Source organism: Bos grunniens, chromosome 11, assembly GCF_055505025.1.
Source record: "Bos grunniens cultivar Pamir isolate PY7600 chromosome 11, Bosgru_T2T1.0, whole genome shotgun sequence".
NCBI lineage: Eukaryota > Metazoa > Chordata > Mammalia > Artiodactyla > Bovidae > Bos > Bos grunniens.
The window spans coordinates 1,133,155-1,151,370 of NC_141175.1; the positions used below are offsets into that span (position 1 = coordinate 1,133,155).

An 18,216-nucleotide genomic window follows, 5' to 3' on the forward strand; every position below is an offset into this window, starting at 1 on the left:
AGGCAAGAGGAGAAGGAGACGACAGAGGATGAGATGACTGGATGGCATCACCGACTCAATGGACATGAGTTGGAGCAAGCTCCGGGAGTTGGTGATAGACAGGGAAGCCTGGCATGCTGCAGTCCATGGGGTTGCAAAGAGTTGGACATAACTGAGCGACTGAACTTGAACTTGCTTGTATGAAGGACCAAGCACTGATTCTGTCAATCGGAGAGTACAGAGGTGTGTGTGTGTGTGGAGTGGGGGTGGGGCAGAGACAGAGCTGGAGGAAAGGAGGGGAGGGAAGTGAGTCTAGCAGGGACAGAGGGTCCATTTGGGGAGACGAGCAAGCTCTGGGATGACAGGGTGATGGCTGGGCACTTAAACATGGCTACGATGGTAAATTATATGTTATGTGCATTTTAATACTGTTTTAAAAAAGGCGCCCTCATCTCCTGGAGTCAACATCCAGGAGAGGTTGACAGGCCTGCCTGGGGGCAGCCCGGGACCCAGCTCCATGCCATGGCTCCTCGCAGCAGGACCGAGCATGCTCCGCCCTCTGGCTTCTCCAAAAGTTCCCCACCTGCCTGGGGGCCCCGCACAGGGCTCCTTTTGAAATATCTAAAAAATAAAGCTAAGAAGTGCTAAACTTGAATGAAGACTCTACATCTGGATAGGGCTCTATCCTCCGACCAAGCAAACCCACCGAGGCAGAGCAGCTAGGGCGGACTTTCAGGCGGTGCCCCTGCCAGGGCCGGGCCAGTCCCCCACGCGGGGAGAGGACTCGTACCCACATCTGCAGTCCCTGCACACGCCCGCACGGCCACCTATGACCAAAGTACCTGCGGACAACTGCCATCTGCCCCAGCCCAGCCTCTGCTCGCCACTCCCCACTCGATGCCCAGGCCAAGCCAGGTGCCCCCAGGGCAAGTTCTCACAGACCGGTGCCCCCCCTCCAGGGGAAGCAAACACCCACCCTACCTGGCCCACCTTCCTCTCCTGAACCCAGAGACCAAGACTGCTGTCGGGACACAGACACCCAAGGAGACAGCCAGGCCCACGCAGCACCTCCAAGAGCAAACACGAGTCAGTCAGGGAGCCAGTCTACACAGCGTGCCAGCGCGGGACACGAGGGCCTCCCTCACTTCCTTCGTGTGAACAAGGGCTGATGTAACCCTGAGCCGGGGAGTCTGATGGTGTGGACACCACCATCCAAGAGACAAGCTGGTTCTGCCTTGCGTGGGGACGAGAGGCCACCCGGCTGTGAAAAACCCTGCATTTTTAAACTTTTAATGGAAGATAGATTTCTTGTCATAAACATGCAACACGTTTGTTCTCAAAACTCAATTTTCAATACAACATGCTTTCCTAAGAAAATCGAACAAGACTGAGCAGGGTCTGGGGAGCAGAAAAGCCAGCAGTCAGGAGAGGCCAGGTCTGGGTCTAGGAGCCAGGAGGGCCCCCAGTCTCCACATCTCCAGTCCCCTCCTCTCGCAGGGGTCTGGGAAGCAGACTGAGTTACCAGTGTGCGAAGAAGGCGAGCATGGTCTTCAGCAAATCAGCTTCTGAAGCCTCAAAACCCTTCTCTCTCCTTTCCCTGCAACAGCCTGAGTGTGCTCAGTAATTGCCAACAGAATGATGAGCATTGCAACTGACTGTGTACTAATAACAATCATAGCAACTCCACCAGAACAAAGTTAACCCTTAGATAAATGTTACGGTCAGAGACATTTCTTGAAATTAAATTCCAAATTGCTTTTTTTTCCCTAGAGGAATACAACAGTGACAGTAAAAAACTTTCAAGAATAAACTATGTTAGAGCAGAATTCTAGAAGTGGGAATGGAGTGAAAGTGTAATTTCAATGAGATAAAGAAATAACGTAAAATTTTCTGACATGCATTTAAAAATCGATAATGGTGGTCCAAAAAATGGTAGGCAAATAAATAAACTTCACCTTAACCCTCAAGTCTAATACAAAAATTAATTCACAACAGGTCATATATTTAAGGCTTCCCTGGTGGCTCAGTTTGGTAAACAATCTGTCTGCAATTGGGAGACCCAGGTTCAATCCCTGGGTTGGAAGAGTCCCCTGGAAAAGGGAATGGCAATCTACTCCAGTATACTTGCCTGGAGAATCCCATGGACACAGGAGCCTGGCAGGCTATAGCCCATGGGGTCACAAAGAGTCGGACACAGTTGAGTGACTAACACACAACCCATATATTTAAAGTTCACATAAAACTAAAAAACTATGAAAATCAGAGAAAATCTTCAGGATTTAGGGCTGGCCAAAGAGCTTTTAGGCATGATACCAAAAGCACGGTCTTAATAGAAAAATACTGTATAAGTTCTATTTCTGCTTTATTGACTATGCCAAAGCTTTTGACTGTGTGGATCACAATAAACTGTGGAAAATTCTGAAATAGACGGGAATACCAGACCACCTGACCTGCCTCTTGAGAAATCTGTATGCAGGTCAGGAAACAACAGTTAGAACTGGACATGGAACAACAGACTGGTTCCAAATAGGAAAAGGAGCACATCAAGGCTGTACATTGTCACCCCGCTTATTTAACTTATACGCTGAGTACATCATGAGAAACACTGGGCTGGAGGAAGCACAAGCTGAAATGAAGACTGCCAGGAGAAATATCAATAACTTCAGATATGCAGATGACACCACCCTTATGGCAGAAAGTGAAGGAGAACTAAAGAGCCTCTTGATGAAAGTGAAAGAGGAGAGTGACAAAGTTGGCTTAAAGCTCAACGTTCAGAAAACTAAGATCGTGTCATCCAGTCCCATCACTTCATGGCAAATAGATGGGAAACAGTGGAAACAGTCACAGACTTTATTTTGGGGGGCTCCAAAATTACCACCACCATGAAATTGAAAGATGCTTACTACTTGGAAGGAAAGTTATGACCAACCTAGACAGCATATTAAAAGCAAAGACATTACTTTGCAAAGAAATGTCCATCTAGTCAAGGCTATGGTTTTTCCAGTGAGAGTTGGACTGTAAAGAAAGTTGAGTGCCAAAGAACTGATGCGTTTGAGCTGTGGTGTTGGAGAAGACTCTTGAGAGTCCCTTGAACTGCAAGGAGATCCAGCCAGTTCATCCTAAAGGAAATCAGTCCTAAGTGTTCATTGCAAAGACTGATATTGAAGCTGAAACTCCACTACTTTGGCCACCTGATGAGAAGAGCTGACTCATCTGAAAAGACCCTGATGCTGGGAAAGATTGAAGGGAGGAGGAAAAGGGGACGTCAGAGGATGAGATGGTTGGATGGATGGCATCACTGACTCAATGGACATGAGTTTGAGTGAACTCCAGGAGTTGGTGATGGACAGGCAGTCCATGGGGTCGTAAATAGTTGGACACAACTGAGCTGAACTGAACTGTATAAGTTAAACTTCATCAAAATGAACAACTTTTCCTTAAAGAGACCATAGGTCTTCGGAAGCGCAAGGATGAAGCCTGGCTGCAAGCCAGCACCTGACAAGGGAGCACACCCGAAACCCCCAGAGCAAGGGCTGCAGCCCAGACACAACACATACGAGGCGCAGCGAGGCTGTGACGGAGCAGCCCAGAACCGAGGGCCCCCCAAACACCCCGGGATGGGCAAGCGTTGCCACACACACACAACTTGTCAACGTGCAAAGGAGGGCCCTGCAGACACAGCCTGCCAAGGTTGGGGGTGCAGAGTGAGAAAAGAAAGCCCCAAATTCCATAACCCCGTGTTATGGACCATCTGAAATGATGCTCAACAGACATGCAGGATGGGGATGGTGGGGTGACCACAGAGGGGGCCTCATGGTGCCAGGCGGGCACATAAACCCACCGTGCTGTGCCCTGGGTAGGGGTCATGGGGTCTCTCTGCACCACCTGTGTGGCTTCCCATGAATAGTTATTTAAAAGTTTTTTAAGTTTTGGCACATACAAAAAGTACTGCAAAAAGTAGAAGCCATGCCAGGGCCAGCCACTGCATGGGTAGTGGTCCAGCTCCCAGCACCTCCGGCCCCAGGGGATGGGTCAGGCGACAGGGAGCCGTAGCACAAAGATGAGCACAATCCTGGCGGAAAGGTATTTCAGAGGAAAATCACCCGAATAAGAGGTGCCCAGTCCAAAGAGAACCCCATGTGAAGAAACCGCAGTTTCAACCCAGACTACAGAAGATTTGTAACTATCTTTTGAAGGATAAAACAAAAATGTAACTGAGAACACAGAGATTCTTAACTTAAAATCTAATCATATACACTGGATATGAAAAAAAAAAACTGTCAAAATGGAAAATATCAACGCGTGAAAGGACCAGCAAGACTGAAGCGCTGGGGACACAGGAGGGAGATGGACGGGGTAATGAGCTGCTGCAGAGGCGGGGCTCGGGGAGGAGCTGGGGGCGGGGCTCGGGGAGGAGCTGGGGGCGGGGCTCGGGGAGGAGGGATAGAGGGGGTGGAGCTCGGGGAAGAGGTGATGGAGGGGGCGGGGCTCAGGCGGAGGTGTTGGAAGGGGTGGGAGTTTCAGGAGAAGGTGCTGGGGCAGTGGATCTGGGGACCCCGCAGAACCCTCAGCCTCAGGTGTGCGTCAGGCCGCGGGGGCCCAGGGAAGGCCCTCAGGCACCAGCAGGCAACACGCCCAAGAAACTCCGGGGTGTAACTGCACACCTGGGAGCAGAGAGCTCAGCAGCTCCAGGCCTAACTGCCCTCCCCAATGCTTGCTCCCCAATGAGACGGGTGGGTGCTGAGCCTCCTAAGAAAGTGACTCCCAAAGAGGGGGAGGAGCAACCCGTGGGCTGGGCACACCAAGGGAAGCCTCAAAGACAGGCTGGCAATCACCCGCCAGGACCCAGCTGGCAACCCTGGCGAATGACCCCCTCTTCCCGGCCTCTCCCCTCCACGCAGAGAAGTCCACCTGCCGTCCAAACACGAAACCAACAGCAGACAGACAGGAGAGGCCCTCCCAACAGGGACGTGTTACCAGGCCCGGGATGGACTTCGGCATGGTCTTCCGAGCCCTGTGGACCTTGACGTCGGCGCCTGGGGCCGGGGCCTTCTTGTCCTCTGTGTCCTTGCTGCCCTCCCCAGGCTTGGCCGGCACAGCAGCCAGCGGCTGGGGAAAAGCACCGGGAGTCCTCCCTTTGCCAGCCCCGCCAGGGAGGGTCTTCGCCGCGTGGCCAGGCAGGGAGGAAGCCAGGGCGCTGGCCACCCGCAGTGGTGGCTCAGACAAGGGGGCCTTGCCAAGGAAGTAGCCGTTGCTCCCAATGACAGGATTCTGGGGGAAGCCATCAGAGCGGATGTGGTTCTGCTTCCCCACCTCGGGGTCTCTGTCCAAAATCCCATTTTCCGCTATCCGGGACCCCGGGCCGGCCCCTTCCTGAGGGCTGCCTCGTGTGCTCTCCTGAGGGTGCTTCACAGCAGCCGCGTGGCCACTGGCATCGCTCTGGTCACAGGACCCGTTGGTCTCCCCGTCTGCAGCCACCGGGGCCTCCCCTCCCTGCTGTTCTGCTGAGCCGTCATCAGCAGCCATGGGTGACCCTGCAGAAAGAGAACAAGAGTCAGGGGTGCCCACCTGAGACCCCAACAGAGTCCCACTGCTATGCTCACAGGAAACTGTCTTTACTTCATGACAAACATCTGACTTCAGATGGACTAAATACAAAGCACATCACAGTCACTGTGTCAACAGGGACTTGATGAAGTGGGGGACAACCTGTCCCCGGGAGGGAAGGCAGTCTGCCCTGAGCCCCAGCTGAGGAGTGGGTGGGGCCGTGGTCCTTGAAACAAACACCCAATTGTCTGTGAATTACTTCTTAAAAGGCTTCAAACACATGACACAGATTTAGTATCCTCCAGGAACAAAGTCACTGCTAGAAAACAAAACTGGGGAGGATTCAGACAGAAAACAAGGTCTCCGGAGCAGCTGCTCAAGAACAGACATAAAGAAAACAGGATGCGTTCAGTCTGTCAGTCAGGAGCTTAACAAACCTCTGGTCTCTGAAGCTCCTCTCCTCCACAACTCGATAAACAAAGAAACACACTTGCCACCGCAGGAGAAAGCCCACAGTTACAGCGCTGGGTGCAGGGGACAGTGGTCATGTCCAGGAGCCCAGCATCCACCAGCCCAGTCCCCGGGTAATAGCACAGCACCTCCACAACTCTGTCACGGCAGCACTGGCCCCTGGGCGAGGCCCGCAGTCACCACTATAGCCTGAGCACAGAAAGCTTGTAAGTGCAGCAAGTACGATCTCAATCGATAAATGGCTATTAATTTTTTTAAATCCTCAGCAAAACAGAATAGGTGAGAAACCTTCTCAGCTTGGAGAGGCCCGTGTGCCAATCTATGCAAACGTGTACTTACTCAGAAACGTTACACGAATTCCATGTAGGATCAGAAACAACGTCAGGACATCTAATCTATTAACACCACTAAGGTTCACACAAGAGTGAGGTCCCAGGCAGCCCCACAGGAGTAGAGATGAAGTGAGAGGCCTGGCAACAAGGGGTGAGCTCTCCCGCACCCCTGGGGCGCAGAGGCACGTCAATCAGGGGTGCAGAGAGGCTGCCAGACGTGAAATCAAGTGCAAATAACAAGGACATTTTTCTACGCCAGCCTTAACTTTGGGGAAGAAAACACGAGAAAAAATAAGATAGTATTCACAAAAGCAGAAAACTATAAAATAGGATATAAAATTTAACCGAGATCATGCAAAGCCTCTATGGAGATGGCAAAGATACAAAGATGCGTGTCACCTCAAATTAACTCTCTGAGTCCAATGATGCCCTAACTGGAGCTCCAATCAGTATATGGAGGAACTCCATAACCTTACTCTAAAATGCACAGGGCAAGTAACTTAAAGAAGGAAGTTGGACCCTTGACTCACACCATATACAAAAATTAACTGAAAAGGTATCCAAGATCTAACTATAAGATGAAAAACAGGCATAAATCTTTATGACTTTCTATTAAGCGATGGTTTCTTAGATGCTGTAACAAAAGCATAAGCAACAGAAGAAAAACAGATAAACTGGACTTTACTTTGTGCTTCCAAGAACACAGTCAAGAAAGTGAAAAGACAACCTATAGACTATTGTTGCTGTTCAGTCGCGAAGTCGTGTCTGACTCTTTGCGACCCCATGGACTACAGCACACCAGGCTCCCCTGTCCTTTACTATCTCCCAGAGTTTGCTCAAACGCACGCCCACTGAGTTGATGATGCTATCTAACCATTTTCTCCTCTGCGCATCAGGTGGCCAAAGTACAGACTGGAAGGCCGTGTTTGCAAATCATGCATTTGATAAGGAGCTTGTATTTTAAATGTATTTTGAAAAACCTCTGACAATTCATCAATAAAAATCAATAACCCACCATATGACCCAGCAACCCCACTCCTAATCAAGTACCTGAGGAAACCAAAACTGAAAAAGACACACATACCCCACTGCTCGCTGCAGCACTATTTACAACAGCTGGAGCATGGAAGCGCCCGACATGTCCATCGGCAGAGGAGCGGGTACAGAAGCCGCGGCACAGATGCACCACGGGGTATTCCTCAGCCATGAAAAGGGACACTCTCGAGTCAGGCCTAATGAGGTGGACGGACCCAGAGTGAAGTTACATCCGAAACAGAAATTCTAACACGTATATACGGAATCTAGAAAAATGGTACTAAAGAATTTATTTACAGGGCAGCAATGGAGAAACAGACATAGAGAACAGACTTACGGACATGGGGAAGGGGGGAGAGGGTGAGATGAATGGAAAGAGTAACGTGGAAACTTACATTAAGTATTAGTGTTAGTCGCTCAGTCGTGCCCGACTCTTTGCAACCCCATGGACTGCAGCCGACCAGGCTCCACTGTCCATGAGATTTTCCAGGCAAGGATACTGGAGTGGGTTGCCATTTCCTTCTCCAGGGGATCTTCCCAACCCAGGGTTCAAACCCGGGTCTTCTGCACTGCAGGCAGATTCTTTACTGACTGAGCTACAAGGGAATGGAAACTTACATTACCATATACAAAATAGATAGCCAACGGGAATTTGCTGTATGTCTCAGGGAACTCAAACAGGGGCTCTGTATCAACGTAGAGGGGTGGGGTGGGGTGGGGAGGGAGATGGGAGGCAGGTTCAAGAGGGAGGGGATATATGTATATCTATGGCTGATGCGTGTTGAAGTTTGACAGAAAACAACAACATTCTGTAAAGCAATTATCCTTCAATTAAAAAATAAATTTAAAAAAAATCAATAACCAATTTTATGGGCAAAGGATCTGAACTGACATTTCTGCCAAGAAGATATACAGAAGGCTAAGAAGCACACAAAGAAATGCTCAGTGTCAGCAGTCAGCAGAGAGACACACTAAACCCAGATGACTCTGACCAGAAAGACGGGGCCCACGAGCCGGTGCTGTGGGATGGGTGCGGGGCAGCCGCCTCGTCAACCAGTCTGGAGGCCCAGGGCTGGGCTCAGGGCCACACGTGTGGAGGAGCCCCGCACCTGGCAGCACTCACCCTCAGGCTCTTTATGAAAAGGCCTAGGAGGGTGGCGGGAGGGAGGAGCCCATGAACGGCAGCATGCCGGGGAGAGGAAAGCACAGCGCCAGAGGAGAGCGCCGAGGCAGGGCTTCAGGGGTCCCGCACGGGAGGAGAGGGGCAGCAGGACAGTGTGTAGGTGGCCGGGGACAGCAGAGAGGGGCTCTAGGCTGCACCCCTAGGCACGAGTGAGGCAGTAAGCAAGTCAGGGCCACGGACGTCCGTCCATCAGCGCATGGGACCGAAGGCAGACATGAACTGGCCCCCAGGACGGGCTTCCGACCTGGGAAGGGGTGGGGCTCCAGGAGAGTCTTGGGCAGCAAGGGCCCTCAAACCCCCAACCAGCCCCATAGGCTCTCCTGGGATCGGACGCGCTTCGATCATGTGCCACCGCCCACACGACCCCGCCCTGTGGCCTGTGCCCCGGGTCCTTCATCCCAGCGTGAGGCTGCCTGCCGCCAGCCCCGGCCCAGGGCCCACACTCTGCATCCCCAACAGGCACCCTCAGGCATGCACGCGTGGTCACAAAAGAGGACCCCATGGATGTGAAAGCTGACAGAGATGCTGCCCAGGAGGGAGCAGAGCCACCGGAGTCCCCATCACAGCTCAGGACACACATGAACGTGGCCACCAGCCTGGAGCACGAGGTGTTCCCTGCCAGCAGGCCACCTGAGGCCTCGTCCTGGGAGGCTCAGCCACCGGACCAGGCGCCCGGGCCCCGTCTCCCAGCACATCTGCCAAGATGGCCCAGCCTGCACCTGGCGGAGCGGCTGCCCACACGCAGCAGGCTCGACCCGGCATCTGCGTGCCCTCAGAGGCCAGGGCCCAGCTGGGCGTCTACAGCCGCAAGCTCGGCTGACCTCGGCCCCGACCTGGTCTCATCCCCAGCTGAGAGGCGGGCAGATGTGCGGGGCAGGAGTGCAGCGGGCCCCGGGTGGTGCCGTCCAGCCAGGATGCTGCTCTCAGGAGGACCACCGGCAGGCTCGGGTGGGACAGTGGGCTCACCTCCCACGGTCGTTCCCAGCGCGGCCCCACACAGGGCGGCCAGAGGCTCCCTGGGCACCAGGCCCTCACCAGCCTCGCTCCACCGCCGGGCAACTCGGGGGGCTTCCAAGCCCAGACACCTCACACAGCCGCCCCTGCTGGCCCCAGCGCCCTGGGGACCAGGACCTCTGCCTCCCAGCGGGCCGGGAGCCCGGGGCCCCGCTCACGGGACCACCCTGCAGGCCCGCAGCCCCGGCGCCCTTACCTTCGCTCGGCAGCTCAGCTCCCAGGCCGCAGTCCTGCTTGGTCTCCCCCTTCGCCGGAACCGCCTGCAGAAGAGAAGCAGTCGTCAGTCACACTCCACCAGAGGACCCCAGCCCATGGGCATCACACCCAGATGAAAACCAGCCCACCAAGGACGGCAGACCAGGCCCCTCAGGCCCGTGAGGACGCCCGTGACACAGGCTGCAGGGCGAGAGGCCGGTGCTCACACAGGCCCGGGAAACTCTGCGGCAACGGAGGGCCCCGCCCTCGCACTCCCAGGCTCCCTGTGTGTGGCCTGACCAGCGGTCTGAAACCCAGGGGTTTTCAAAGTGGGGGACTCTGGGGTCCCTGAGGACCCCCAAGGACCTAGGACCAACTGTTTTGAGTCACGTGCACACACATGGAGGGGCCGGCAGCACTACTGAGTCCTGGCCCCCAGATCACAGCTGCTGGCACCGGGGTGGTCAGCCGCTCCCATGGGACGCCCCATTACAGGGGCGAGCTCAGTCCACGGGCACAGGGCCCTGAAGGCCGGCCCCGTTCCCGAGCGCCTGTCCTGTGCCAGGGACGCCAGTCCAGGGGGCGCACTGCACAGCAGGGCCCAGGTGACAGGACCAGGGACAGCGGGTGTGACACCCCCCAGAGCCAGCAAACAGCAACAGGCGGCAAAGAGACCTCTGCGCTCGAAGCCACAGGGGCCTTTCTCAGCAAAGTCCTGGGAGCTGAGTTCCAGTCGGGGCTGAAGAGACAGACACATGAACTTCAGCAAGAGTGTGGGGGGCCGTGAGAGTGTGACAGAGGAGGGGCCGTGAGGGTGTGACAGAGGGGGGCTGTGAGGGTGTGACGGGTTGGAGGGGCCGTGAGGGTGTGACAGAGAGGGGGGCCGTGAGGGTGTGACAGAGAGGGGGGCCGTGAGGGTGTGACGGGTTGGAGGGGCTGTGAGGGTGTGACAGAGAGGGGGCCGTGAGGGTGTGACAGAGTGAGGCTGTGAGGGTGTCACAGAGTCGGGGGGGCTGTGAGGGTGACGGGTGGGGGCCGTGAGGGTGTGGGGGGGGGGCTGTGACGGTGTGAGGGGGGCTGTGAGGGTGTGACAGAGGGGGGCCGTGAGGGTGTGACAGAGGAGGGGCCGTGAGGGTGTGACGGGCGGGGGGGGGGTGCTGTGAGGGTGTCACCAAGGGGGTGGGGGCTGTGAGGGTATGACAGAGCAGGGGGCTGTGAGGGTGAGAGAGGGGGGCTTTGAGGGTGTCATAGAGTGGGGGGCTGTGAGGACAGAAGTAGGGGTGCACAGCTGTGGTGTCTTCCCCAGCCCTCTCAATAGCCTGCATTCACCCCATTCCGGGCCTGGATGACAGCCTGGTCTGCTGTCGCTGGCCAGCCGCACGGCCCCGCCGCAGTTAGGAAGTCGGAGCATGGCCAGGCACCAAGGAAAGCCGAGCAGCCCCAGACAGGCCTGACAGGCTCTCCTCATCAGGAGAACCAGCCTTCAGGGTGAACAGCCAACAGCCCCCTGCTCCGCACCCTGAGGCTGCCCCCAACCCACCCCCGCCACCTGCTACCAGCAGGAGGCCCAGCCACACCCCCTCAGGCGGCTGTACCTGTGTCCCCACCCGGCACACCGCCAGCACTCTGCCCCCAGCACCTGCACTCAGGGAACACAAACCGTAACAAAACCCAAACCACGCAACGTGGGCTGAGACCTGAGGCCTGCCTGCGACCCTCCAGGCAGAGGCTGTGACAATCCCCACGGGGAGAACTGGCTGGTAAGCCCGGCCCTGCTCTGCAGAAGGAGCCTCAGCACTGCAGCACGCTGGGCCTCCATGCCCATCACCAAGCCCTGGAGCTTGCTCAGACTCATGTCCATCAAGTGAACAGCAGCAGCAGTAGCTGACAGTCCAACAGGGACGCACCTCCTTAGCCGAGATTCCACCCACTGATGGCAGAGCACGCTGGAGGGGGAAGCCGTCACTACAATTCGTACAAGAGCTTCACGAGAAACACGACCTTTACAGAATCTCCCAGTATGTCCCGCAAGACTGTCCTCAGGTACCAGGGACACTTTCAGGCTCTCCTCACGCTGGGTTGTCATGGACAAAGGGGCAGGTCTCTGGTCTCCTGACACCCAACCCTGCTGCTGCTGCTGCTGCTAAGTCACTTCAGTCGTGTCTGACTCTGTGACCCCACAGACGGCAGCCCACCAGGCTCCCCCATCTCTGGGATTCTCCAGGCAAGAACACTGGAGTGGGTTGCCATTTCCCTCTCCAATGCATGAAAGTGAAAAGTGAAAGTGAAGGCGCTCAGTCGTGTCTGACCCTCAGCGACCCCATGGACTCCAGCCTTCCCAGCTCCTCCATCCATGGGATTTTCCAGGCAAGAGTACTGGAGTGGGGTGCCATTGCCTTCTCCGACACCCAACCCTAGGCTTCTGGAAAGCAGTGCAGGCCCTTGGATCAGGAAGACCAGGGAGCTGGAGACCAGAGGAGCCAGGAGTCCCCGCAAGTCCCTGGCCAGAGTGCAAAAGCACCCTGAGAGATTACCATGATGACTGTACACCCAGCAACCAGACACCATCTCTGTGTGCGACCACGCGACGGCTGTGCACACCCGGGACCGGGCACCATCTCTGCGTGACCACGCGACAGCCATGCACATGGCAACCAGACGCCGTGGCCACGTGACCACTGTGTATGCAATGAGTGGGGTGCTGTGTCCGGGGTGACCACGTGTGACCACGTGATGCCTGTACATACACTGACAGGTACTGTGTCCATGTCACGTGACTGTACACACAGTGACCACGTGCCGCATTCACAAGTAACCACGTGTGACCACGAGACTATACACACAGTGACCGGGTGCCCCATCCACGTGTAAGCACGTGTGGCGATGTAACAGCTGACTGGGGGCTGTGTCCTCGTGTGACCACGTGACAATACGACTGAATGTGCACACAGTGACCAGCATCGTGTCCACATGTAACCACGTGTGACGAGATGACTGTAAGCACAGCAACGACCAGACACCATGAACGTGTCCGCGTGTGACCACACGGCTGCACACACAGTGAACGGGTGCGGGGTCCATGTGCGATTAACGTGACAGTTGGGTGCAGACCAGACACCTGTGCCATCACCTTCTGACGCTTATTCAGGAGGACTGTCCTTGTCTGCGTAAGAGTCGACCTGACTCCGAGCGGTGCAGAGGAGACACGCTGCGCACATGTGCCTGTGGGTGTGTTCACATAGGGGCACATGTGAAGGACAGAGTGGAGGTTGGTGAAGACAGACGGGCATCACTGTGCTAACCTTGGAACTTTCTGCATGTTTGAAGTTATTTCAAAATAAACTGTTGTAAGAAGCAGCTAGAAAAGCCTTCAGACGAGAAGCAGGCCGTGCACTGCAGGCTCAGAGGCCAGAGCCGAGCATGAGGGCAGAGACGGCAGCGAGGACACGTGGCAGGAGCGCAGGCCCTGTCCCGAGGACCCTGGCGCACTGGGCAGCGGCTCCTGCGGCTGAGGGTGGGGCCCCGCCCCGGGCGGCCGGGGGTGAAAGGCCTGGCGCCCGACACAGGGCCAGCAGAGGGCGGGACCCGTGCCCCTGGGGCGGCCAGGGGTGAAGGGCCTGGCGCCCGACACAGGGCCAGCAGAGGGCGGGACCCGTGCCCCTGGGGCGGCCAGGGGTGAAGGGCCTGGCGCCTGACGCGGGGCCCACAGCCCAGGGTGCTCAGCGCTCACGCCACACCCACGTGCGTGGGGCTCCTCCGGCTTCTGCGCCTGCACCCCGTGTGCACGGGGGCTGGGACTGCAGGCACACACACAGGCCCCAGCGTGGCTGAGGGACCCGTGTCCCAGAAAGTGCAAGACCAGGACGTAGAGACGGGTGGGGCAGCAGGCCCAGGAGCCAGAAGCCATGGCTGTGTCCACCTCAGTCAGCACGGGGGTCTCAAAGTCTGCCTTTCCAGAGTCGGGAAGACGAGAAGCTTGGGCGACCCTGGGCTGGGGGAGGTGGCGCCCAGTCAGGCCCCTGGGGGGAGCTGGCCTCCAGACACCCAGGACCAGCACTGAGTCCGCACGTGGGTCCCGACCCACAAGATCTGGGCCATGAGCAACGCTCACACAGCTCACCCACCTGCCTCGACATCGGCACCTGACTTCAGGCGTCACCTCCCGGGAGCGTCCTTGGCTGCCCCTCTAAGTAACGCCACCATGACCCACCCCACCAGGTAGGGCGGGGGGCCAGCTGCCTCAGCCCAGGACACCAAAGTCCCACTGTCCACTGAGGGCGGGGTGGGCCACGCCTCGTCTCCAACCGTGGCCCCACATGGATGGACCCCGGCACCCCTCAGCCCATCACAGCTGCACCCCACCACCCACCACCCACACCCGTCAACCCTCCCTGCAACAGGAGGCCTTGGGGTCCCAAGGCCCTTCTAAGAGGTCCTTCCAGGACCTCGGCCGGCAGTTTCACCGATGCTGCCAGAGCTGTGCTGTCGGCGCCTGCGCAGGAGTCAGGACGGTGGCGCCGAGTGGCCGTCAGTGACCGAGCGCACCCCACTGCAGGCCCACCACTGACACCGCCTCTGGGCCCCGGGTTCTCGCTGGCGAGAAAGGGGCGTCTGGAGACGAACCAGAGTGGGCACAGCTGCACAGCCCAGCACTCCCACGAACTCAGCAAAAACCACCGACCTCCCATCACCACTACCAGCCACGTCTGCCCACAAAATTAAGGTTCATAACTCCCCCCGAAAAAGGTCTGTTTTAAGAATATCATGTAACACGCCTTCTAACAATGTCAGAGTGAGCACGTTTTATCCTGCATCTACCCGAGGGCACTCAGGAGCCACCGACACACAAAATGTGCCGGGCCCGGGCGAGCGCGAATCTCAGCTACACCCGTCCCCACTTAAAGCCCAAGCACTGCTGCTGGGGGCACGGGGCGGAAGGGGCACGCACGGGGGACGGGGGAGAGGACGGACAGGCAGGTGGGCAGGACGTGGCTACGAGAGGGCGAGGGTCCTCACGGGGCTGGAGCCTGAGGTGCTGGTGGGTCTCCAACGAAGGACAACCTAGCTCGTCAGATGAATAGAAAGAGACGCTCCAGAGAAAACGAATACTCTCTGGGCCTGAAATGTCTGCACAAGCCTCTACCTAACAAAGCCTGTTCTGAGCCTCTCCTCTAATGCCGCTGTGCCTTTAAAACTCAAGCCACCAGCGGCCAGTTTTGCATAAAAAGGAAGAGCAGCACTTAGTCACAAGCTCACAGAAAAGAAATGATTTCACTTCTCTCAACGTCCTCTAGCCTGGCAGGTTATCCTCTGTCCCAGATCGAAGCAAAACAAAATGATGGGTTAAAACAAAGTTTTCAGCTATGATCTGACTTTAAATTAGGACTTCTCCATTTATAATCATCTACCTGATTGACCTAACAGAAGCAGAAGATTTTAAGAAAAGGTGGCAAGAATATACAGAAGAACTATACAAAAAAGATCTTAATGATCCAGATAACCACGAAGGCATGATCACTCACAGACCCCAGACATCCTGGAGTGCAAAGTCAAGTGGGCCTTAGAAAGAATCACTACAAATAAAGCTAGTGGAGGTGATAGAATTCCACTTAAGCTATTTCAAATCCTTAAAGATCATTCTGTGAAACTACTGCACTCAATATGCCAGCAAATTTGGAAAACTCAGCAGCGGCCACAGGACTAAAAAAGGTCAGTTTTCACTCCAATCCCAAAAAAAGGCAATACCAAAGAATGTTCAAACTACCACACAACTGCACTCATCTCACATGCTATTAAAGTAATGCTCAAAATTCTCCAAGTGAGGCTCCAACAGTACATGAACCAAGAACTTCCAGATGTTAAGCTGGATTTAGAAAAGGCAGAGGAACAACAGATCAAATTGCCAACATCTGATGGATCATCAAAAAAGCAAGAGAGTTCCAGAAAAACATCTGCTTTCTTGACTACGCCAAAGCCTTTGACTGTGTGGATCACAACAAACTGTGGAAAATTCTTAAAGAGATGGGAATACCAGACCACCTTACCAACCTCCCGAAAAATCTGTAGGCAGGTCAAGAAGCAACAGTTAGAGTCAGACATGGAACAATGGACTGGTTCCAAACTGGGAAGAGAGTATGTCAAGACTGTATAATGTCACCCTGCTTATTTAATTTACATGCAGAGTATATCGTGCGAAATGTCGGGCTGGATAAAGTACAAGCTGGAATCAAGACTGCTGACAGAAATATCGATAACCTCAGATATGAAGACAACACCATCCTTATGGCAGAAAGCGAAGAGGAACTAAAGAGCCTCTTGATGAAATTGACAGAGGAGAGTGAAAAAGCTGGCTTAAAACTCAACATTCAAAAAACTAAGATCATGGCATCCGGTCCCATCACTTCATGCAAACAGATGGGGAAACAGTGGCAACAGTGACAGGCTTTACTCTCTCGGGCTCCAACGTCACTGCAGATGGCGACTGCAGCATGAAATTAAAAGACGCTTGCTCCTTGGAAGAAAAGCTATGACCATAAAAAGCAGAAACATTACTCTGCCGACAAAAGTCCATCTAGTCAAAGCTATGGTTTTTCCAGTAGTCATGTATGGATGTGAGGTATTGTCACTCAGTCATATCTGACTCTTTGCGACCCCATGGACTATAGCCCACTAGGCTCCTCTGTCCATGGGATTCTCCAGGCAAGAATACTGGAGTGGGTTGCCATTTCCTTCTCCATGGATGGGAGAGTTGGACCATAAAGAAAGCTGAGCGCCAAAGAATTGATGCTTTTGAAGTGTGGTGTTGCAGAAGACTCTTGAGAATCCCTTGGACTGCAAGATCAAACCAGTCAATCCTAAAAGAAATCAACCTTGAATATTCATTGGAAGGACTGATGCTGAAGCTACAATACTTTGGCCACCTGATGTGAAGAGCTGACTCACTGAAAAAGACCCTGATGCTGGGGAAGACTGAGGGCAAGAGAAGGGGGCAACATAGGATGAGATGGTTGGATGGCATCACCGACTCAATGGACATGGTTTGAGCAGACTCTGGAAGATGATGAAGGACAGGGAGGCCTGGCATGCTGCAGTCCATGGGGTGAGAAAGAGTGGGACACGACTGAGCGCCTGCACTGAACTGACGGAGTTGGCCGTAAGCGAGTGAAGCACGCTCACACATGTGAAGCACCAGCCGGCAGTGCAGGCTGTGACCATGTCACCATGGCCACAGACGCCAGGGCCCGAAAGGCCGCTCTCTCCGTGCAGAGACCACAAAACCAACACGGGTGGGGGCCTGCCGGCACTTCCCTTGTTTCCCAAAGCCTGGCCTTTTTCCTGGAAGAACCTCCAATGAAATGCTCTAAAGTCTCCCTCAGGCCTCGTCACTGACGGGTCACGGCTGCCCTACAGGCCTGTGACCCCGGCCCCATGGGCCCGGAAGCCCAGTGCCCCCGCCTCGGAAGGAGAGGCGCCCCCACTGGGGACAAGCCCTCCACTCTCCTCCCTTCCTTCCGCACCTGCTCACCTGTCCCACCTCCAGCCAAGACCCACGTGTCCCAAGAAAGAGGGGCCCTAGCTCCTTCACCTCCTCCCCGGGAGACAGACACAACCCAGAGTCAAACCCGCACAACCACCGGGAGCCCAGACCTGTGAGGCGTCTGCAGCATCAGACCTTCCGGTTGGCAAAGCACAAGCCTGAGCACAGTTAAGAGTGCACCGCACACAGCGGGAGCAGGCGGCCGTGTGCTCACTGGGTGTGCGCTCAGCACACACGCCGCTCGGCTCTCGTGCAGCACACCACCAAGACACGGCAGTCCCAGAAAGACAGCTCCCCCAAGGTCTGCTCACCGCCACCCACAGCACCCTGCCCAGACTCCAGGAACTCTGCGAGCAGACCTCCCCTCTAACTCCCAAGCCCAGACTGAAAACGGGATCTTCTCAGGGCCTGGGACTTGCGAGACTCTGGGGCTGCTTTCGGTCAAAGAGCCTTTTACACACAAACTTCCAAACAAGCAGACAGCTACAGGGTGGGAGCAGCGGAGAGCCTGAAAGGGTGACCGGGGTCCTGAGGGCGGGGTGCAGCGCCGCACCAACGACGCAGAGCTCACAGAGGCAGGGTCTCGGAGAAGGCAGGACTCCGCGGACAGCGCACCCGCTCTGGGCCACGGGAGAGCAGGCGGGCCCCGGCCTCATCCTCGGTCAAGCGCCGCAGGCTCAGCCCCGCACCTGGCTCCCACACAGTGACCCCCCGCTTCTGACAGTGAAACTGGAGCTGGCGCCCACGATGCCTGAACTGGCCTGGCAAGAGCCCCTCCACCAGCCTATCCAGACCCTCATTCAACCTCTTCACGCCTCCAACACAACTCCTATCAGACCTGGCTGAAAGGCACGGGGGAGGGGGACAAAGTCCGCCCAGGAGGGACCAGCGCAGACAGGGAGCAGAAGCGCACCCCTGGGGAA

At 55.6% G+C, this 18,216-nt stretch overlaps 1 protein-coding gene across 16 annotated transcripts in view; it reads right to left on the minus strand.

Moving 5' to 3' along the window:
• The window catches only part of EHMT1 (euchromatic histone lysine methyltransferase 1), a 108,959-nt gene that overhangs the window by 53,891 nt on the left and 36,852 nt on the right, over positions 1-18,216 (minus strand). For 10 of the 16 annotated variants that reach the window (XM_086323930.1, XM_086323927.1, XM_086323929.1 and 7 more), the window contains 2 exons: positions 9,758-9,821; positions 4,957-5,513 (listed from right to left, as the gene is read on the minus strand). In XM_086323930.1, the coding sequence (XP_086180056.1) occupies positions 4,957-5,513; positions 9,758-9,821 (621 nt within the window). Of the gene's footprint in view, positions 1-4,956; positions 5,514-7,759; positions 7,961-9,757; positions 9,822-18,216 lie in introns of those variants that run through there. The other 6 variants (XM_086323939.1, XM_086323937.1, XM_086323938.1 and 3 more) reach the window with 3 other exon arrangements.